The 20177-nt window shown below is 45.4% G+C and overlaps 1 protein-coding gene across 2 annotated transcripts; it reads left to right on the top strand.

Annotated features, from left to right (window-relative positions):
• The first annotated feature begins 8412 nt into the window (after positions 1 to 8412).
• On the top strand, positions 8413 to 18782 carry LOC101174401 (sulfotransferase 2B1). Of its 2 annotated transcripts, XM_078937229.1 has the most exons (7): positions 8413 to 8525; positions 8607 to 8803; positions 11275 to 11486; positions 17009 to 17135; positions 17233 to 17327; positions 17404 to 17584; positions 17708 to 18782. In XM_078937229.1, the coding sequence occupies exons 2-7, from the start codon at positions 8665 to 8667 to the stop codon at positions 17815 to 17817; spliced, it is 864 nt and encodes a 287-aa protein (XP_078793355.1). In that variant the 5' UTR covers positions 8413 to 8525; positions 8607 to 8664; the 3' UTR covers positions 17818 to 18782. The 2 variants fall into 2 exon arrangements, with proteins under 2 accessions (XP_078793355.1, XP_023805140.1); XM_023949372.2 differs by lacking the exon at positions 8413 to 8525 and having other exon boundaries at positions 8562 to 8803.
• The last annotated feature ends 1395 nt before the right edge of the window (positions 18783 to 20177 follow it).

Below are 20177 nucleotides of genomic sequence, written 5' to 3' on the forward strand. Positions count from 1 at the left end.
AGAGCGTCCTGTCCTTCTACAGGTGTGTAGTGGAGAGCGTCCTGTCCTTCTACAGGTGTGTGGTGGAGAGCGTCCTGTCCTTCTACAGGTGTGTAGTGGAGAGCGTCCTGTCCTTCTACAGGTGTGTGGTGGAGAGTGTCCTGTCCTTGTACAGGTGTGTGGTGGAGAGCGTCCTGTCCTTCTACAGGTGTGTAGTGGAGAGCGTCCTGTCCTTCTACAGGTGTGTGGTGGAGAGCGTCCTGTCCTTCTACAGGTGTGTGGTGGAGAGCGTCCTGTCCTTCTACAGGTGTATGGTGGAGAGCGTCCTGTCCTTCTACAGGTGTGTAGTGGAGAGCGTCCTGTCCTTCTACAGGTGTGTGGTGGAGAACGTCCTCTGCAACGAGTGACTAAAGCTGAAGACTGTGGGTTGCAGCCTGCAGACCACCACTGACATCTATGAGAGCAGATGCAGGAAACGAGCCTCCCCCATCCTGAAAGAACCCACCCACCCCTTACCCACTCTGTTCCCCCTGCTCCCCTCAGGCAGGAGCTACAGAGCATAAAGATTAGGACCACCAGATGAGGAACAGTTTCTTTCCAGAAGCAGTCAGACTGTTGAACTCTGGAAGATCACTGTCACCCCCCACTCCCCACCCCATGGACAACTTGCTAAATGTCAAGTGCAATATCATAGGACTGTGCAATACTATAATATATCCTCACTGTGCAATACTCAATATTATATTGATATTTACTTATTCGTGCCTTCTCACTGTAAACGGCTGGCCCGGGACCAGAGAACCTAATTTTTCTTTGTCACTGTGATAAAATGAAAAAGAAAATTCCTGATTCCTGAAATAAAACAAACAATAACAAATAAACAAACAAACATTGTTCTTAAATTTGAACAAATAAGTTCTCAAAACAAACTGAGATGGTAAATTTCTTTTAAATTATTTTGTAATTTTAATTTACAACCTTTAAATTAGAAATGATGATTCTTCTATTAGTTATTAAATTATAGGAAGGTTTTCATATTTTCTCTCCTCCCTCCATCAATTAAATGTTAAAACTCTAAGGGTCAAATAATAAATAACCTTATTGACATGACACCAGTTTCACCTGCGTTTGCTTGTTTTATGACACTTCATCGTGACATGTTTGCAAAAAACAACATGTCCCCTTCACATGTCCTGTCCCTGAGGAGAATCGCCTGGGCCGCTCCCCTTCACGTGTCTGTCCCTGAGCAGGATCGCCGGGGCAACTCCCCTTCATGTGTCCTGTCCCTGAGGAGGATTGCCGGGGCCGCTCCCCTTCACAGGCTGTCCCTGAAGAGGATTGCCGGCGCCGCTCCCCTTCACGTGTCCTGTCCCTGAGGAGGATTGCTGGGGCCGCTCCTTTTCACGTGTCCTGTCCCTGAGGAAGCTCGCCGGGGCCGCTCTTCTTCACGTGTCTTGTCCTTGAGGATGGCCAGGGCCGCTCCCCTTCACGTGTCTTTTCCCTGAGGAGGATCGCCGGGGCCGCTCCTCTTCACATGCCTGTTCCTGAAGAGGGTAGCTTTTCTTCCCCCTCAGACATGTTTCCTGTTCCTGAGGATGATCTCCGGGGCCGCTCCCCTTCACCTGTCCTGTCCCTGAGGAGGATCGCTGGGGCCGCTCCCCCTTCATGTGTCCTGTCCCTGAGGAGGATTGCTGGGGCCGCTCCTTTTCACGTGTCCTGTCCCTGAGGAAGCTCGCCGGGGCCGCTCTTCTTCACGTGTCTTGTCCTTGAGGATGGCCAGGGCCGCTCCCCTTCACGTATCCTGTCCCTGAGGAAGATCGTCGGGGCCGCTCCCTTCACGTCTGCGGTCCCTGAGGAGGATTGCCGAGGCTGCTCTTCTTCACATGTCTGTCCCTGAGGAGGATCGCCGGGGCCGCTGCCCTTCACGTGTCTGTCCCTGAGGAGGATCGCCGGGGCCAGTCCCCTTCACGTGTCCTGTCCCTGAAGAGGATCGCCGGCGCCGCTCCCCTTCACGTATCCTGTCCCTGAGGAGGATCACTGGGGCCGCTCCCCTTCACGTGTCCTGTCCCTGAGGAGGATCGCTGGGGCCGCTCCTCTTCATGTGTCCTGTCCCTGAAGAGGATCGCCGGCGCCGCTCCCCTTCACGTGTCCTGTCCCTGAGGAGGATCGCTGGGGCCGCTCCCCTTCACGTGTCCTGTCCCTGAGGAGGATCACTGGGGCCGCTCCCCTTCACGTGTCCTGTCCCTGAGGAGAATCGCTGGGACCGCTCCCCTTCACGTGTCCTGTCCCTGAAGAGGATCGCCGGCGCCGCTCCCCTTCACGTGTCCTGTCCCTGAGGAGGATCACTGGGGCCGCTCCCCTTCACGTGTCCTATCCCTGAGGAGAATCGCTGGGACCGCTCCTCTTCACGTGTCCTGTCCCTGAGGAGGATCGCCCGGGCCACTCCCCTTCACGTGTCCTGTCCCTGAAGAGGATCGCCGGCGCTGTTCCCCTTCACGTGTCCTGTCCCTGAGGAGGATCGCCCGGGCCACTCCCCTTCACGTGTCCTGTCCCTGAAGAGGATCGCCGGCGCCGCTCCCCTTCACGTGTCCTGTCCCTGAGGAGGATCGCTGGGGCCGCTCCCCTTCACGTGTCCTGTCCCTGAAGAAGATCACTGGGTTCGCTCCTCTTCACTTGTCTTGTCCCTGAGGAGGATCGCCAGGGCCGCTCCTATTCACATGTCCATCCCTGAGGAGGGTAGCCGCTCCTTTTCACGTATCCTGTCCTTGAGGAGGATCGCCAGGGCCAGTCCCCTTCGCGTGTCCTGTCCCTGAAGAGGATCGCTGGCGCCGCTCCCCTTCACGTGTCCTGTCCCTAAGGAGGATCGTTGGGGCCGCTCCTCTTCACGTGTCCTGTCCCTGAAGAGGATTGCCGGTGCCGCTCCCCTTCACATGTCCTGTCCCTGAGGAGGATCGCTGGGGCCGCTCCCCTTCACGTGTCCTGTCCCTGAGGAGGATCGCTGGGGCCGCTCCTCTTCACGTGTCCTGTCCCTGAAGAGGATCGCCGGCGCCGCTCCCCTTCACGTGTCCTGTCCCTGAGGAGGATCGCTGGGGCCGCTCCCCTTCACGTGTCCTGTCCCTGAGGAGGATCACCGGGGCCGCTCCTCTTCACTTGTCTTGTCCCTGAGGAGGATCGCCAGGGCCGCTCTTCTTCACATGTCCATCCCTGAGGAGGGTAGCCGCTCCTCTTCACGTATCCTGTCCCTGAGGAAGATCGCCGGGGCCGCTCCCCTTCACGTGTCCTGTCCCTGAGGAGAATCGCTGGGACCGCTCCCCTTCACGTGTCCTGTCCCTGAAGAGGATCGCCGGCGCCGCTCCCCTTCACGTGTCCTGTCCCTGAGGAGGATCACTGGGGCCGCTCCCCTTCACGTGTCCTGTCCCTGAGGAGAATCGCTTGGACCGCTCCTCTTCACGTGTCCTGTCCCTGAGGAGGATCGCCCGGGCCACTCCCCTTCACGTGTCCTGTCCCTGAAGAGGATCGCCGGCGCTGCTCCCCTTCACGTGTCCTGTCCCTGAGGAGGATCGCCCGGGCCACTCCCCATCACGTGTCCTGTCCCTGAAGAGGATCTCCGGCGCCGCTTCCCTTCACGTGTCCTGTCCCTGAGGAGGATCGCTGGGGCCGCTCCCCTTCACGTGTCCTGTCCCTGAAGAAGATCACTGGGTTCGCTCCTCTTCACTTGTCTTGTCCCTGAGGAGGATCGCCAGGGCCGCTCCTATTCACATGTCCATCCCTGAGGAGGTGTCAGGGTCCGCTCGGCAGAGATTGAGCCACAGGACAAAAAGATCTTCAAATCAGGGGTTTTTATTTTACCCAACACAACACGACAGGGGCTCAAATTAAAATGGGGTCAACTTAACAAAAATGTAACTGAGCGAATCAATAACAAAAGCTCAAACCAACTGAACTCAAACTGACCCCCTTACAGGAAACATTAGGGAGATTTTATACTGGCTGATCAGACCAATGACATAATAGGGAGGGGAGCACAAATACAAAACATTCAAAACCTAAATATTAATTAAAGTAGTAAATTACTAGTAATTTAACGCTTCAACAGAAACTGAACTTGTACCTCAAAGCAAGCTTAACATATTCCAAAAAATACAAACAATAGTCCAACATAAGAATACACTTCGTCTTTCCCCTCCATCTTCTCCAAATGGAAGTTGTCCATGCTCCTCCCTTTCCAAGTCATCAGGAACTTCTTCAGCTCCTCCCACTGCCACATCATCAGGAAGTTTCCTGCTCCAGCCTCTGCCCCAGCATCAGGCCTCAAACAGAACTCAAAGAATAGAATTACTCAAAACAATACAAAATTAACTAAATGTGTGCACAAGTCATTAAGTCAATTTTGTTATGAAATGTGTGAAATAAAATGAAATGGTTTATTCAAGAGAAAAATATAACAAATGAACTTAACTTAGCTGTGGGGCAGTGGGTTCTGCCCTCACAGGAGGGTAGCCGCTCCTTTTCACGTATCCTGTCCTTGAGGAGGATCGCCGGGGCCAGTCCCCTTCGCGTGTCCTGTCCCTGAAGAGGATCGCCGGCGCCGCTCCCCTTCACGTGTCCTGTCCCTAAGGAGGATCGTTGGGGCCGCTCCTCTTCACGTGTCCTGTCCCTGAAGAGGATTGCCGGTGCCGCTCCCCTTCACATGTCCTGTCCCTGAGGAGGATCGCTGGCGCCGCTCCTCTTCACATGTCTGTCCCTGAGGAGGGTTGCTGTTTCTTTCCCCTTAGACATGTTTCCTGTTCCCGAGGATGGTCGCCGGGGCCGCTCCCTTTCACGTGTCCTGTCCCTGGAGAGGGTTGTCGGGACCGTTCCTCTTCATGTCTGTTTCTGACGAGGGGATCATCATGTCACCCCCCAAGGGTCTGGTTTTCAGGTGATCTGCTCTGCAACCTTTTTTTTTCCGTGGTTTTTGTCATATCTCAGATTATTCATTCAAAGTTTTTGTTTCTGCCACCGTGCCAGGTCTCCTGCATTTTGGGTCCTTCACCTCCAGTCCCAGGTACAGACATTTCTGTTGCCCTCCTTTTGTATAAACTAGCACAAAAGGTTGTTTTCTCTTCCTTTGCTTGCGTGCCACCCTGTACCTTCATATCAATCAATAAAATGGATAAGAATGTGCTCCTTCTCTGGCGGTCATTGCTTCCATGAAGTGGGTTTGGTAAATATTGTTTCTCTCAGCAACAGGTGAATCAATGATCTTATCGCTGCAGTTAAACTTGACTTTGTGCTTCTATCAGGGACAGGGTTAAACAGTAACCAACGCTGGTTCTGCTGAAACAGCGCCTTTACGTCTAAAAAGCTTTTGGATGTGACAGAAAAGCCGCTTCTAACCTTTGACACAAACGGCCGATTAGCATCTGAGCTTCATTCCAACCACAGATCATTGTCTATCAGGCCCCAATGACCTTAGAGGAGGCGATTAACCCTTGTGCTATCTTAGATGACCCCACCCTTACTTTGACGTGTTATTCCTACCATAACAAAGGTGGATAAAGGTGGAAAGATTTCATGTAATCCATGGACACCAGTGACGATCACAAATAATAGAAGAAAAAAGTTTCAGAGCACTGTCTAGTGGGTCTAGATCAGTGTTTTTCAACCAGTGTGCCGCGGCACACTAGTGTGCCGTGGGAGATGGTCAAGTGTGCCGTGGGAAATTGCCCTCATTAACTGATCTAAAAACATTTTTCATCTCCAGGAAATCAGCTCTTTGTTCATCCAAACAGGCCCTGATAAAACACTGAGTAGTTAGGAATATAAAAGATCTTTAAATTACTTTTTCTTTGTGTTTATTTAATTCTATTAAAGACATTTTGATAACAATGACTGTACCGCGAATAACCTGCAGCTATGACAGTTTGCGGAAAAGTCCCGCCCCTTTAACTGTCTCCGCCAATCATTCTTGAAGGCTTCATCACATGTCATCACTCTGACCAATCAGAAGTGCTTAAAGTCTTCACTTCCTTGTTCTTAATTCTGCTGATAAAGTCGCTCAGTTCTAACAAAAACATCAGCTAAAGCTCGTCCTTAGTGGTGTAGCTTTCCACAGAGTCCGGTGTCAGACCATGGAACAAGTGAACAAAACAATGAAGCTCAGAGACGCGAGTCTTTCTGCAATTTTTCGGCAGTTTTGACACTACATTTCCCATGATGCATTGGCTTAAAGGGCCAGTGTCCCAGCGCACAATGAGTTGTCCTTATGAAACGTCTTGAAACCACAACAAACAAACAGTTTCTTAATTTTCTAATTTAACTTTCATTTCATCTCTTAGAAAAAAACAGCCGCAACTTCCTGCTTTTCCGGCCACAATTATCACCCAAATGCACGTGAGATTGCGGGCGGGGGGGGCTGTCGATCAATACAGACCATGAATTTCTGCTTTTTTTTTTTTGGATGCTGGTGTGCCGCGGGATTTTTGTCAAGGTTAAAGTGTGCCGTGGCTCAAAAAAGGTTGAAAAACACTGGTTTAGATGACCCCACTCCCAACGTTCAACGTTCGGAGGTGATTTCTGATGAGCTCCTGCCGCTCTGCATATATGGAAGCATTTCTGTGGCATCATTCAAAATAAAAGTAAATGCCAGAAATTCTTTTTCATTTTCAAAATAAAGCTAATAAATGAATAAAATGAAATATAAATCCGCCAAACTGCTTTTCCGTTTTCTTCTTTAACACCGCTCATTCTGTCACTTAATTAAAATGATAAAGAAAATGGTACTTGACATTTCTTTTTCAAAAGGTTCTCTGGTAAATGCAGCGTGTAAGTGTAGTGTGTACGTGTAAGTGTAGCAAAATTCAATTAGAAAAACCTAATTAAAAATCAATCCTCTAAAGTGCTTTTTCATTTTCTACTTCAACATCGCTCATTCTGTGACATCATTAAAGCGAAAATGCAAAGAGGGGATTGCATTATAGTTATCAGATCCACCTTGTGAAAAGTGCATTACTCAATTCCGGTCAGCATTTCCAGGAAGACGGGGGGCGATGATGTCAGTGCTCACTCGGTTTGGCCGGCACCGGTAACCGTGTCTCGGATCAGAGCAGTCGGAACTGTAGCTTCGTCTTACCGGGCAAGGGAGGGTGCTTTGTTACGGTGTGCGCTCCAGAGGAGGCTTCAGACCGTAGTCCAGCCGGTCGCTCTGCATCAGCGAGCAGCCGGACTCGGGAGAACCGGCTCTCCAAGCAGAGGAGCGGCTCTGGGACGGTGTGTGAGCTAACGGAGGCAGCTTTTGAACACAGAAATGCTGCTTCGTCCAGAGAAACCGTGTAAACAATCATGTGAATTCATGTTTCCAGTCATGTCCAAACAGAATAACGGCTGATGTTATTCATTAACCTGCAGTCAAGATGCACATTGCAGCATTGACTGCATGGATATGAAGTGAATCCAAGGCTAGATGTTGTTGGCATGTATTAGCCTAATGTTAACCCTTCTCCTGAACCATGTGATTTTTTTTATTTTCATCGAGACAATAACTATAATTCAGGTCCCTTGGTTTCATTTTTCCCTCTCTGGTTAACGCGGGGCAGCAAGCTTTCAAACTCAGTCAGAGAGATGGAAACACCGTCATCAGGGGAGCTGAAGCCGAGACTCTGGGAGAATCTCTGAATGATCTCATGAACTCAAACATGGAGACAAGAATACCATGTGGAACTCTTCAAAATAAATAAACTTGATCTCTCAACATTCTCCGTGTCTTCCATGCATTGTAAGTGAGATAAACACAGACACCGCTAGCATCAGGCAAAAATCATTAGCTGGTAGCTCCTCCAAAACGCGGCCTGGTGCGTTCAAGGAGCTCTAGTACATAGTGGCTTAGCGGAACTCCAACTGCCACCCAGCCTAACATGGTCCGCTACTATATTTTCATCAGGAAATAAAACCCACCCAATTGACCCCATAATCGCCCAAATTATGCCAACCCGCCCAATTTTTACGAGCAAATCTAGAACCAAAACCGCCCAATCTGGCAACACTGTTTGCCGGTATAGGTCCCAAACGGTAGTTGTAGGCCGAACGGTTATTGTACCTATGCCGGGAGGATGAACAACGCAGGAGAACAGTGAGCACTGACATCATCCCCCCGGCTCCTCCTGGAAACGCTGACTGGAATGGAATCATGCTTTTTTCACACGGTATGCAATCCCCTCTTTGCATTTTTTGCAAGTTTTCCTCGTATCGTGCAGCCCTAGAATGAGCGGTGTTGAAATAGAAAAAGAATAAGCCGCTTGGTGGATAGATGTTTGATTTTATTTTTGAGTCAACGAATGCTGCTTTATTTTGAAAATGAAAAAGCATTTTTGGCATTGACTTTTATTTTGAATGATGCTACAGAAACGCTTCCATATGCAGAAACTATGATGTCCTCGACTTTGACAGGTTTTTGGATGTATGTAGGATGAAAAACTCATCATTGTTAAACGAGCTCTGGGAACTCTGTAAAACAGATCAAATAAATCCTTTTTTAGAGAAGAAATGTCTCCAACAGCGTTCAGACTGTGAGTTGCTGTCATCACATGAGTTTTTCCTGCGTGTGTGTGGCGGCTCCTGAACCCCTCCCTCTCATGCTGTGCTCACAGGGTTGCAGGCAGGCAGGAAGAAGAAAGTCTTTAGCTCGCAGCGACGCGGCGGACCGACATGACCGAGGCGGACTTATACTTCCTGTACCGGGGGGTCTACGTACCGAAACTGATCCACACCGAGGCGAGCCTGGACTACTTCCAGAACTTTACCTTCCGCCCTCAGGATGTTCTGATTGTCACCTATCCGAAATCAGGTGAGCTGCCTGGGGTTGGATGGTCTGTCTGTCTGTGCAGTCTGGGTCCAGCTGCACAGCTCATGCAGACGGTTCGTGTTTGCGCTGATCTCCGTTCGGACAGCAGAGACTTTTGCCTGCAGCTGCAGGATCTAGGTCAAGTCCAGGCGGGGATGTTGCATCACTGCTTCTGGCCCATGAAGGTCCCTGTTAGAGACTGACCTCCTCCATAGCAGAAACAAAGTGAATCTGTTTCCATCATCTCCACTCTGGTGTTAGACAGACAGACAGAAAAGTCTATTCAAGGTTGTGGAAAATGGAGAAAAATCAAATAAAAACACCAGAGTCCAGTTTAGAAAGAAGAAAAACACTCCAAGGATGAAAGAATGCAGGCGGGGGCCGAAATGAAAATACAACCAAATTTACTGTTGGAGTCAAATGTGGAGCAACATTTGACTAATGAAGGTTTCACGTAACCCTTGTGCTATCCAAGGCACTTTAACATTGGGAGTTGGGTCATCTAGACCCACTAGACAGTGCTCTGAACCTTTTTTCTTCAATGATTTGTGATCTTCACTGGTGTCCATGGATTACATGAAATCTTTCCACCTTTATCCACCTTTGTCATGGTAGGGAGAACACGTCAATGTAAGTGTGGGGGCATCTAAGATAGCACAGGGGTTAATTAGACTAGTCTTTAGACTGGTCTAATTAACTAGTCTAGTTAATTATCTCATTGGTGGAATTCATCTAATCTATTCTCATATACGGTCAATGTTTCAGATGTCATGAAAACAATCGTTTGTCTATTTTGTTAGAATATGAGTATATCCTTCAATTTCCATTGATGACAACAGAAATGTCAGGAATTTATTAATAATTCATGTCGGGATTGTATTCAGATCAAGAAAAAAAACAGAAAAATGTGGGAATTTTTACCAGAAGCAGCCTCCAGAGAGAAAACACAAACTGATGTGCGTTTAGTGTGAACTAACTACACACTATATCTTAATCATGACTTCAACATACCAGTATGTTTTACTGATATGATTAATAAAGGTAAATTAATGACATATTTTGTTCCTGCGGGGCGAGGCTGGAAAGTGTTTCACCCAGGGCCAGGACCGCCTCTGCCACATAGACCCCTTAAATGGACAGTGGGGCAAAAAGTATTCAGTCAGCCACCAATTGTGCAAGTTCTCCCAGTTAAAAGATGAGAGGCTGTAATTTCTATCATAGTTAAAAACCTCAACTATGAGAGACAAACGAGGACAACACCCAGAAAACCACAGTGACTGACTTTACTGTGAACTTAGAGTTAACTCTTTCAGAGTTGGCCAGTTCCTCACTGGTTATTAATGTATTCAACCACTAAGCTGTTATCAGCTGTTACCTTCATCGTCCACAAAACTGCCTCATCATCAACCAGCTGCATTTTGGAAAGACTAGAACTTTGGTGTAACCTGCTGACACAGAGCAGGCATGCATAGATGCAAAACCTATGGTGCAACAAGCACTAACAAATGCAGACGTCAACTCCCACAATGCACTCTGCTGTTTCCAGGAAAAACCTAACAAAAACAGTTTTCAGCTGAAACACAAAGAAACATTCTGGAATATTCTTGAACACTTCATTTTAAAAGAAAATCTTACACTTCTTCATTTTCCCACAATGCTTAGTTGTTTACGGTAAGTTCCTGAGACTCACATGATTTTGTGACATGATGTGACGAGAAAACTGCAGAATACTGTCAGATTTTCTCCCAGCATGCACTAGGGTCCACAGGATGGCACTTTCCAAAGGGAAACTGCAGAATCCTGGTCTTTTTGTTGATGTTTCCCTGAAAATTTCCATGAAGGGTTTACTGCAGGAGCTATGTGGGGTTCAGTGTTTTGCCCAAGGACACTTGGACACGTTTGTGGCAAGGCAGGAAGTGAACCTGCAACTTTTACACACAATAGAAAAGTGTACTTTCCTTCTTTTTATGTGAGTCCAAACTGTGGATGTCGTTGCTCGGGGATGTTCTGTGTATTATCTCTTTATCAGCAGCAGCTTGTCATGTTTTATGGAAGTAATGCTGTAGATACTGACAATCTTAACTCGCTGAGCGTCTGTTTATAATTCAACATCCAAACTGAAACAGAATGACGGACAGAGGACATTTAATAGGACTTCCATAAGGATAGATTATGGTTTCAAGGAGCAATCAGTTCCTTTAGGGGCCAATGTGACTAAAACAAAAACTACTGACATTTTGTAGATGTGACCCTCTTTTGGGGGGGGGGGGGGGGGGGGGGGAATACTGTGAATTTCTACTTTTTTTGGGGGTAGGAACAGAGCTGTCTGAACCTATGAAGCGTCTTTTTTTAAACATAACTAGGTGTTAGTAATTCTGAACTTTTTAATTTGAACTTTTTAAAGAAAAATCAAGAATGTTCCTGCGTTGGGTTGTACATGACTGCATCGGTCAGTTCATTGTCACTGGGTGCAGGTACGACTTGGATGCAGGAGGTGGTCCCTCTGATCGTCAGTGGGGGGGACCCCGCCTCTGTGGAGACCATTCCCAACTGGGACCGGGTTCCATGGCTGGAGGAGGTCCGAGCTTCCACACTGAACCTGGAGGGGAGGCCGTCTCCACGCATGCTCACCACTCACTTCCACTACAGCATGATGCCCCCGTCCTTCTTCAAGGCTAAACCAAAGGTAAACGCCAAGACATTTCAGACAGACAGACAGTGGTGATGTCACTTCCTGCCCGCTGAAGCCTGTCACAGACTCAATCCCAGCTCTTACTGCAGGACTTTAGTCTGGCAATAGCTTGACAAGACCAGCTGCAGTGAACGGACGTTTCTGAGTCAGCAGAGACGCTCGTGTTGTCTTTCTTTATTGCATTAACTGGATCACTGTTGTACAGCAGGAGTCAAGAACCTGTAGCAGAGACGACACACACAGGTCTATCTTGTCAGATAAAGCCCAGATCTGTGCTGCTTGGTGGTTTATGCGATGGTGACAGAAGAAAAAACGTCTTTTAAACTCTTAATGCAAACGGGGGGGAGTCTCTATGACCCGCCTGTGGATTTGAACCCATAAGGTTCCAGTCTCAGGACAGACACTGCTCCACTTGACCACTGAACGCAGTTGTCGCCAATGTGGTGATAAAGTCGGTTCTCTTGTCGTCTGCATTTGAAAACAAGAGTTTGTGATTTCTAAACGATGATTGTTTTCATTTGTCTGGATCGTTGCTTAGCAACAGCAGTAACGCCTCTGCTCCCAATTCCCTCCCTAACCTCGAAAAAAACGATGTAACCATAAAAACGAGCGATTTGGACGCCACGCTCACAGCTTTTCTTTGAAAAAGTAGACATTACGTCACCAATGACACAAAGTGAAAGTCTAATCCAAACAAGCGTTTTATGGCAACTATTACTGGATCCGCTGTGATCTAATAATGAAAACATTGATGAGTTATTACAAAAGTACATTTCAACACTTTTTTTTTTTTTAAACTTTATTTGTCAGCTTTTCATCCACAGTATACTGTTACAGCATTGTTGGGCTCATATTTATAGATATGGACCGGAAACAAAAAAAAAAAGTTATTATGCATAAGCAAGCAACAGGTAGAAAGTAGAATATAACTAAGAAATAAGGCAGAACAGACAAGAATAAAAACAAAACAAGCAAAAATAAATAAATATATAAAATAAAATAAAAAATAAATAAATAAATAGAAAATAAAAATACCCTCCCACCCAACCCACCCTAGGCTCTAAAGACAGATGATGGAACACTAAGAAAAAAACAAAGTTATTGATAACAGTCTCAATTTCTCACATGCAAGTTCTTAAACATTAAAAGTAAATGTTTTCAAAAATTCAATCAGGGGGTGCCACGTCACCGAAAGTTTTTGTTGAGTTGATTTTACCCTGTCTCTGAGCTTTTCTAAAGGCAGGAAGGAAAGTAACTCTTTTAACCATTGGGAGACTGACGGAGCTTTGTCAGATTTCCAGTGGATTAAAATCAATCTACGTGCGAGTAGAGGGGCAAAAGCAATGGCATTTTCCTGAGATTTGTTTGCTTTATGTTGAGGTGTCATAATTCCAAAAATACCAATCCGAAAGTCAGGTGTCAATTCTTTTCCATAGATATGGGACAGGACCTGAAATATATTTCCCCAGTAATTGTGAAGATTGGGACAGGACCAAATCATGTGACCCTCAGTAGCTGGTACATGTCTGCATCTTGGGCAGGCAGGATCGGCACCTGGAAAAATCTTTGCTTTCTCTCTCCTGTATAATGGAGACAGTGAAGTATTTTGAATTGAATTAGACCATGACGAATGCAGAGTGACGAACTGTGTATACGAGTCAGACAGGATTCCCACTCTCCTTCCGACAAATTGACTTCAATATCTTTTTCCCAACTGGTTTTCGTTTTTACCCATTTAATAGGTTTCATATCCAGCAAAAGTTTGTAAACATTTGAAATTGTTTTCTTGCCGAAAGGATCTAATTCTAAAAGGGTGTCCACTTCATTTTTAGGCGGTAAATAGGGAAATGAAGAGTACGGGGTCTTTGCAAAACTACTTTTTTGTAAATATCTGAACATGTGTGAGGCGGATACGTTGGAATCCCTGATCAGACTATCAAATGCGCAAAAACCATTGCCTGAAAAAAGTTGATAGAAGAACTTTAGACCTTTGATATGCCAGCTTTTAAAGGCATTGTCTGTGACAGAGGGCAGGAAGAATGGGTTAAAGAAGATGGGGAAAAATCTGCTGGCTTGTTGAAGTGCGAAATGTTTCCTGAACTGGAACCATATCTGGATAGAAGCTCTAACAATTGGGTTCATGTTTTGTTGTGGTCGATTTTGAGATAATGATGAAGTTAGCAGTGGCATTGGATTGGACATCAGTTCCATTTGTGCCCAAACTTCCCCTTCATTGGTCTCATATAGGTGCTTCCAATGCAATAATTTGGTGATGTTGGCTGCCCAGTAGTAGAGAATAAAATTTGGGAGTCCTAGCCCTCCTGCGTCCTTTGGTACCTCCAAATAGGTCTTTTTCATTCTAGGATTTGACTTATTCTAAATAAAAACCGCTACCATTCGATCTAGGTTCCTGAAGATGGGTTTAGTTATGAAAATAGGAATCGTTTGAAAAGTATATAAGAACTCTGGTAGGACGGACATTTGAATAATATTTATCCTGCCTGAAAGTGTGGTTGGTAATGTGGACCATTTTTTTAAGTCTTGTGATGTTTGTTCTAACAAAGACTCAAAGTTTCGAGTTCGTAGTTCCCCCATTGTGCGTGCGATGTTTATTCCTAAGTATTTAAATGTTTCTTTTTCTACTTTGAAGGGGAAAGCGGAAAAATCACTGTCAATATTATTAATGGGGAACAACAGGCTTTTGGTGAAATTCAATTTATATCCAGAAATGTGACCAAATTGATCTAGCACCTTGAGTAGTCTAGGTATTGATATAGATCGATTAGAGATATACAACAACAAATGGTCCACATAGAGTGACACTTTATGTATAACACTCCCTCTGGAAATTCCGTCAATCTGGTTGTCCCCTCTGAGAGCTACGGCCAATGGTTCAATCGCCAAGTCAATAAATAATAACATCAGATGTCATCTGATGTCAATAATAATAAAGTTGTTCTTGAATCTTGAATCTTTAATCTCCTTCGCATAGAGTTGATCAGGTTGTCTATTGTGGCCTGTGGAATGTTGGTCCACTCTTCTTCAATGGCTGTGCGAAGTTGCTGGATATTGGCAGGAACTGGAACACGCTGTCGTATACGCCGATCCAGAGAATCCCAAACATGCTTAATGGGTGACATGTCCGCTGAGTATGCTGGCCATGCAAGAACTGGGATGTTTTCAGCTTCCAAGAATTGTGTACAGATCCTTGCAACATGGGGCCGTGCATTATCATGCTGCAAGATGAGGTGATGTTGTTGGATGTATGGCACAACAATGGGCCCCAGGATCTTGTCACGGTATCCCTGTGCATTCAAAATGCCATCAAGGAAATGCACCTGTGTTCTTCGCCTATAACATATGCCTGTCCATACCATAACCGCACCACCACCATGGGCTACTCGACATTGACATCAGAAAACCGCTCACCCACACGACGCCACACACGCTGTCTACCGTCTGCCCTTAACAGTGTAAATCGGGATTCATCCGTGAAGAGAACACCTCTCCAACGTGCCAGACGCCATCACATGTGAGCATTTGCCCACTCAAGTCGGTTACGACGACGAACTGGAGTGAGGTCGAGACCTCGATGAGGAGGACGAGCATGCAGATGAGCTTCCCTGAGACGGTTTCTGACAGTTTGTGCAGAAATTCTGTGGTTATGCAAACCGATTGTTTCAGCAGCTGTCCGAGTGGCTGGTCTCAGAAGATCTTGGAGGTGGACTTGCTAGATGTGGAGGTCTTGGGCTGGTGTGGTTACACGTGGTCTGCGGTTGTGAGGCCGGTTGGATGTGCTGCCAAATTCTCGGAAACGCCTTTGGAGACGGCTTATGGTGGATAAATGGACATTCAATTCCCTAGCAACAGCTCTGGTGGACATTCCTGCTATCAGCATGCCAATTGCACGCTCCCTCAAAACTTGCGACATCTGTGGCATTGTGCTGTGTGATACAACTGAAGATTTCAGAGTGACCTTTTCATGTGGCCAGTCTAAGGCACACCTGTGCAATAATCATGCTGTCTAATCAGCATCTTGATATGGCACACCTGTGAGGTGGGATGGATTGTCTTGGCAAAGGAGAAGTGCTCACTATCACAGATTTAGACAGATTTGTGAACAATATTTCAGAGAACTGGTTATTTTGTGTAGGTGGAAAATGTTTCACATCTTTGAGTTCATAGCACAAGAAATGGGAGCAATAACAAAAGTGTTGCGTTTATATTTTCGGTCAGTGTATTATTTTTAATCCATTTTTTGAACGAGGGACCGAATTTAAACTTTTCTAGGACCGTGGATAGGTACTTCCATTTGATACGGTCAAAGGCCTTCTCTGTCTCTAAAGAGACTATTATTTCACATTTTTGTGTCTGTTTTGTGTATATAGAATGTTGAGCAGGCGTCGCATGTTGTAGAATGATTATCTGCTGGGTAAAAAAACAGTTTGGTCAGAATGTATAACTTTGGCAATATAGTATCGATTCTATTAGCCAAAATTTTTGTCAGGATCTTGTAGTCGCTATTTAATAGACTTACTGGTCTATAGGAGCTGCATTATAGGCGGTCTTTACCCTCCTTATGCAGGACCACTATTGTAGCCTGACTTATAGTCAGTGGTAGTTTCTCTAAACTAAATGCCTCTTGATATACCACTTTGAGTATTGGAGCCAATTTATCAATAAAGGTTTTATATAACTCAATGGGGGAACCATCAGGTCCCGGTGCCTTGTTGTTCTGCATAGAATTACTTGCCTGTTTTATTTCGTTTGTTGTTATTTCTCTATCAAGCTTTTATTTCGAAACTTTTTATTTTGGAAAAATTATTTAAACAACTCAGAACGTCGTGTCTATATCTAGTGATCATCATGAACACGGGTTTCTCACAGACACTTCTGGGAAATTTCTCGGGATCTGGATTTTAGAATTTTTGATCCGGACAGCACTAGAAAATGGCGAACGTGCTCTGGACACAGCCCAGGTCCTGCTCCTAAAGACGCGGTCCAATCAAACTCTTGGTTTTGGTGGGTTTTTTTAACACGTTTTGTGTTTGTTTTTCTGATGATGGAATTTGAGCTTAAAGTTGCTTTTCTGAGTTCTTCTTTATTCAAATCGCTGTAACTCGTTTGGAAAAGATTGTATCTGTGATGCAGAAAATACGGTGGGCGGAGCCACGCAGTCCCTGCTCCATAAAAGGAAATGGGGGGGGGGGGGTGAATCTCTGATGAATGGCAGCCGCTCTGCAGAAACTATGTCCTAGAAAACCACACAGATTGGTGGCTAAAAACTGTGTCATCATCACTAAAAGAGCAGTGGGAACTCTTTGAAACTAGATCAGTACATGATCGGAGTGGGACTTTAACCTTCAGTCAATCACTGTGGTGTAGTGGTTAGCACTGTCACCTCAGAGTGGGAGGGCCCTGGTTCAAATCCCATCTGGGCCCCCTCTGCATGGAGTTTACGTGTGGGTTTTCCTCCCTCAGCCCAAAGACCTGCCTCACAAATTTCTCTTCTGCAGGTGATCTACGTCATGAGAAACCCTAAAGACGTCTTTACATCCATCTTCCATTATTCCAAGATGGCCTCCTTCCTGGTGACTCCTGACTCTCAGTCCGAGTTCCTCCAAAAGTTCCTTGATGGAAAAGGTGGGCTCCTGTTTTATATCCTTTTCCGAGCGAGGAATTGGAATAAATGTTGACATTTCAAGGGAAGAAAGTGATGAATGAGTCCGACTGTGTTCAGTTATCTTTGGATCCTGGTTCGATCACGTAAGCGGGTGGCTGAACGCTGATGACAAGGACAGGATCATGTACATCTCCTATGAGGAGATGATTATGGTGAGAACAATCAGAAGTCGCTCAAGCCGACAGTAGAGCGTAACAAAGCTAAGGTGGGCGTGTCTCTGTGGCGCAGGACCTGAAGGAATCGGTGGCGAGAATCTCTCAGTTCCTGGAAAAGACTTTGGATGACGAGGTGATCAGCAAAATAGCAGACCGATGTCTGTTCAAGAACATGAAACAGAACAACATGTCCAACTATTCGGCTGTTCCTCCCGAGGTTATGGACCCGACCAAGTCTCAGTTCCTCAGGAAAGGTAAGTAGAGCGGTCTGCCAGGAGCAGGAAGACAGAAGCATGCAAACGTTCTGATAAAAACTGAAAACCTTTGATTGAGCTTAGCTGTGTCTAATATCCGCCTTCTGTTGTGTGTTTGTTCAGGAATATCAGGAGACTGGAAAAACCAGCTGACAGCAGCAGAAGCTGATCACTTTGATGCCGTTTACAGGGACAAAATCAAAGATGTTCAACATAAATTTGTTTGGGATTAAAGCCGCTGCTCTTCCCTAATGCAGGAAAACATCCACCATAGACTCAAAGGGCTGACGTAATGTCCTTCTGGTTATTGTGTAACCCTTGTGCTATCCTAGGCACTTTAACAGGTTGCTTTAACCTGAGCACTTTAACATCCCGACTACATTGGGAGTTGGGTCATCTAGACCCACTAGACAGTGCTCTGAACCTTTTTTCTTCAATGATTTATGATCTTCACTGGTGTCCATGGATTACATGAAATCTTTCCACCTTTATCCACCTTTGTCATGGTAGGGAGAACACGTCAATGTAAGGGTGGGGTCATCTAAGATAGCACAAGACGTTTTGACAGAAAAACAGCCACACTTCGGTGATCTGAAGCAAAAGGAAGCTTTTCTTAATATTTCTGCAAAGTTTTCTCTGATGTCAGGAAGCGTGCTCTTCATCTGCACATCTTTGCACATGTGTACGTTTGACACAACAGGAGGAAGTTGGGAGTTTGTGTGTTTTGAATGTGACCATAGTGGAAATGGAAGAGAAGTTCAAAGTGAGTGAACATCAGCTTACTGCAGCAAGAGAAAACTTATCATTTTTGACATCAGATGACATCTGATGTTATTCCCATTTATTAACCTGCAGTCAAGATGCACATTGCAGCATTGACTGCATGGATATGAAGTGAATCCAAGGCTAGATGTTGTTGGCACGTATTAGCCTAATGCTAACCCTTCTCCTGAACCATGTGATTTTTTTTATTTTCATCGAGACAATAACTATAATTCAGGTCCCTTGGTTTCATTTTTCCCTCTCTGGTTAACGCGGGGCAGCAAGCTTTCAAACTCAGTCAGAGAGATGGAAACACCATCATCAGGGGAGCTGAAGCCGAGACTCTGGGAGAATCTATGAATGATCTCATGAACTCAAACATGGAGACAAGAATACCATGTGGAACTCTTCAAAATAAATAAACCTTATCTCTCAACATTCTCCGTGTCTTCCATGCATTGTAAGTGAGATAAACACAGACACCGCTAGCATCAGGCAAAAATCATTAGCTGGTAGCTCCTCCAAAACGCGGCCTGGTGCGTTCAAGGAGCTCTAGTACATAGTGGCTTAGCGGAACTCCAACTGCCACCCAGCCTAACGTGGTCCGCTACTATATTTTCATCAGGAAATAAAACCCACCCAATTGACCCTATAATCGCCCAAATTATGCCGACCCGCCCAATTTTTACGAGCAAATCTAGAACCAAAACCGCCCAATCTGGCAACACTGTTTGCCGGTATAGGTCCCAAACGGTAGTTGTAGGCCGAACGGTTATTGTACCTATGCCGGGAGGATGAACAACGCAGGAGAACAGTGAGCACTGACATCATCGCCCCGCCTCCTCCTGGAAACGCTGACTGGAATGGAATCATGCACTTTTCACACGGTATGCAATCCCCTCTTTGCATTTTCGCTTTAATGATGTCACAGAATGAGCAATGTGGAAGTAGAAAATGAAAAAGCATTTTGAAGTATTGAATTTTATTTTTGAGTCATTTGACGGAGTTCCATTGTGAAAATGAAAAAGAATTTCTGTTCATCCATTCTAATTAGAAATGAGATATTTCTAATTGAATTTTGAGAACTTTTTGAAAAAGAAATGTCAAATACAATTTTCTTTATCATTTTAATGAAGTAACAGAATGAGCTAGGCCTGCAAAATAAATCGCAAAGTTATTGCTATCGCAGTATCAAGCTGTGCAATACGCATATCACAAAAGAAGGTTAACTTAAATGTACTAAAACAATCTTATGGCCGCTTGAAGTATTTAACAAGTCAAATAAATCCATTTATGCATTTGTCCAATCAGAAGGATACCTTCACGTTGTTTACCAATCAGATGGAGCTCTTTCATGTTAGATGTTCACCTCTTATGTAGACAGAGGGTCATTTGGAGTGTTATTTAAACTTTTATTTAAACTGTTGCAGCGAACTGGAATTGATGTTTTATGGTTGTTTTCCTATTTGTTCATGTATCGCAAGTTATTTCGTCATCGCAATATTCATCAGTAATATCGCATATCACAAGTTTTCCTCGTATCATGCAGCCCTAGAATGAGCGGTGTTGAAGTAGAAAAAGAATAAGCCGCTTGGTGGATAGATGTTTGATTTTATTTTTGAGTCATTTTGAAAATGAAAAAGCATTTTTGGCATTGACTTTTATTTTGATTGATGCTACAGAAACGCTTCCATATGCAGAAACTATGTCCTTGACTTTGACAGGTTTTTGGATGTATGTAGGCTGAAAAACTCATCATTGTTAAACGAGCTCTGGGAACTCTCTAAAACAGATCAAATAAATCCTTTTTTAGAGAAGAAATGTCTCCAAC

The sequence above is a fragment of the Oryzias latipes genome, chromosome 19 (genome assembly GCF_053564925.1).
Source record: "Oryzias latipes strain Hd-rR chromosome 19, Olatipes_Hd-rR_3.1".
Lineage (NCBI taxonomy): Eukaryota > Metazoa > Chordata > Actinopteri > Beloniformes > Adrianichthyidae > Oryzias > Oryzias latipes.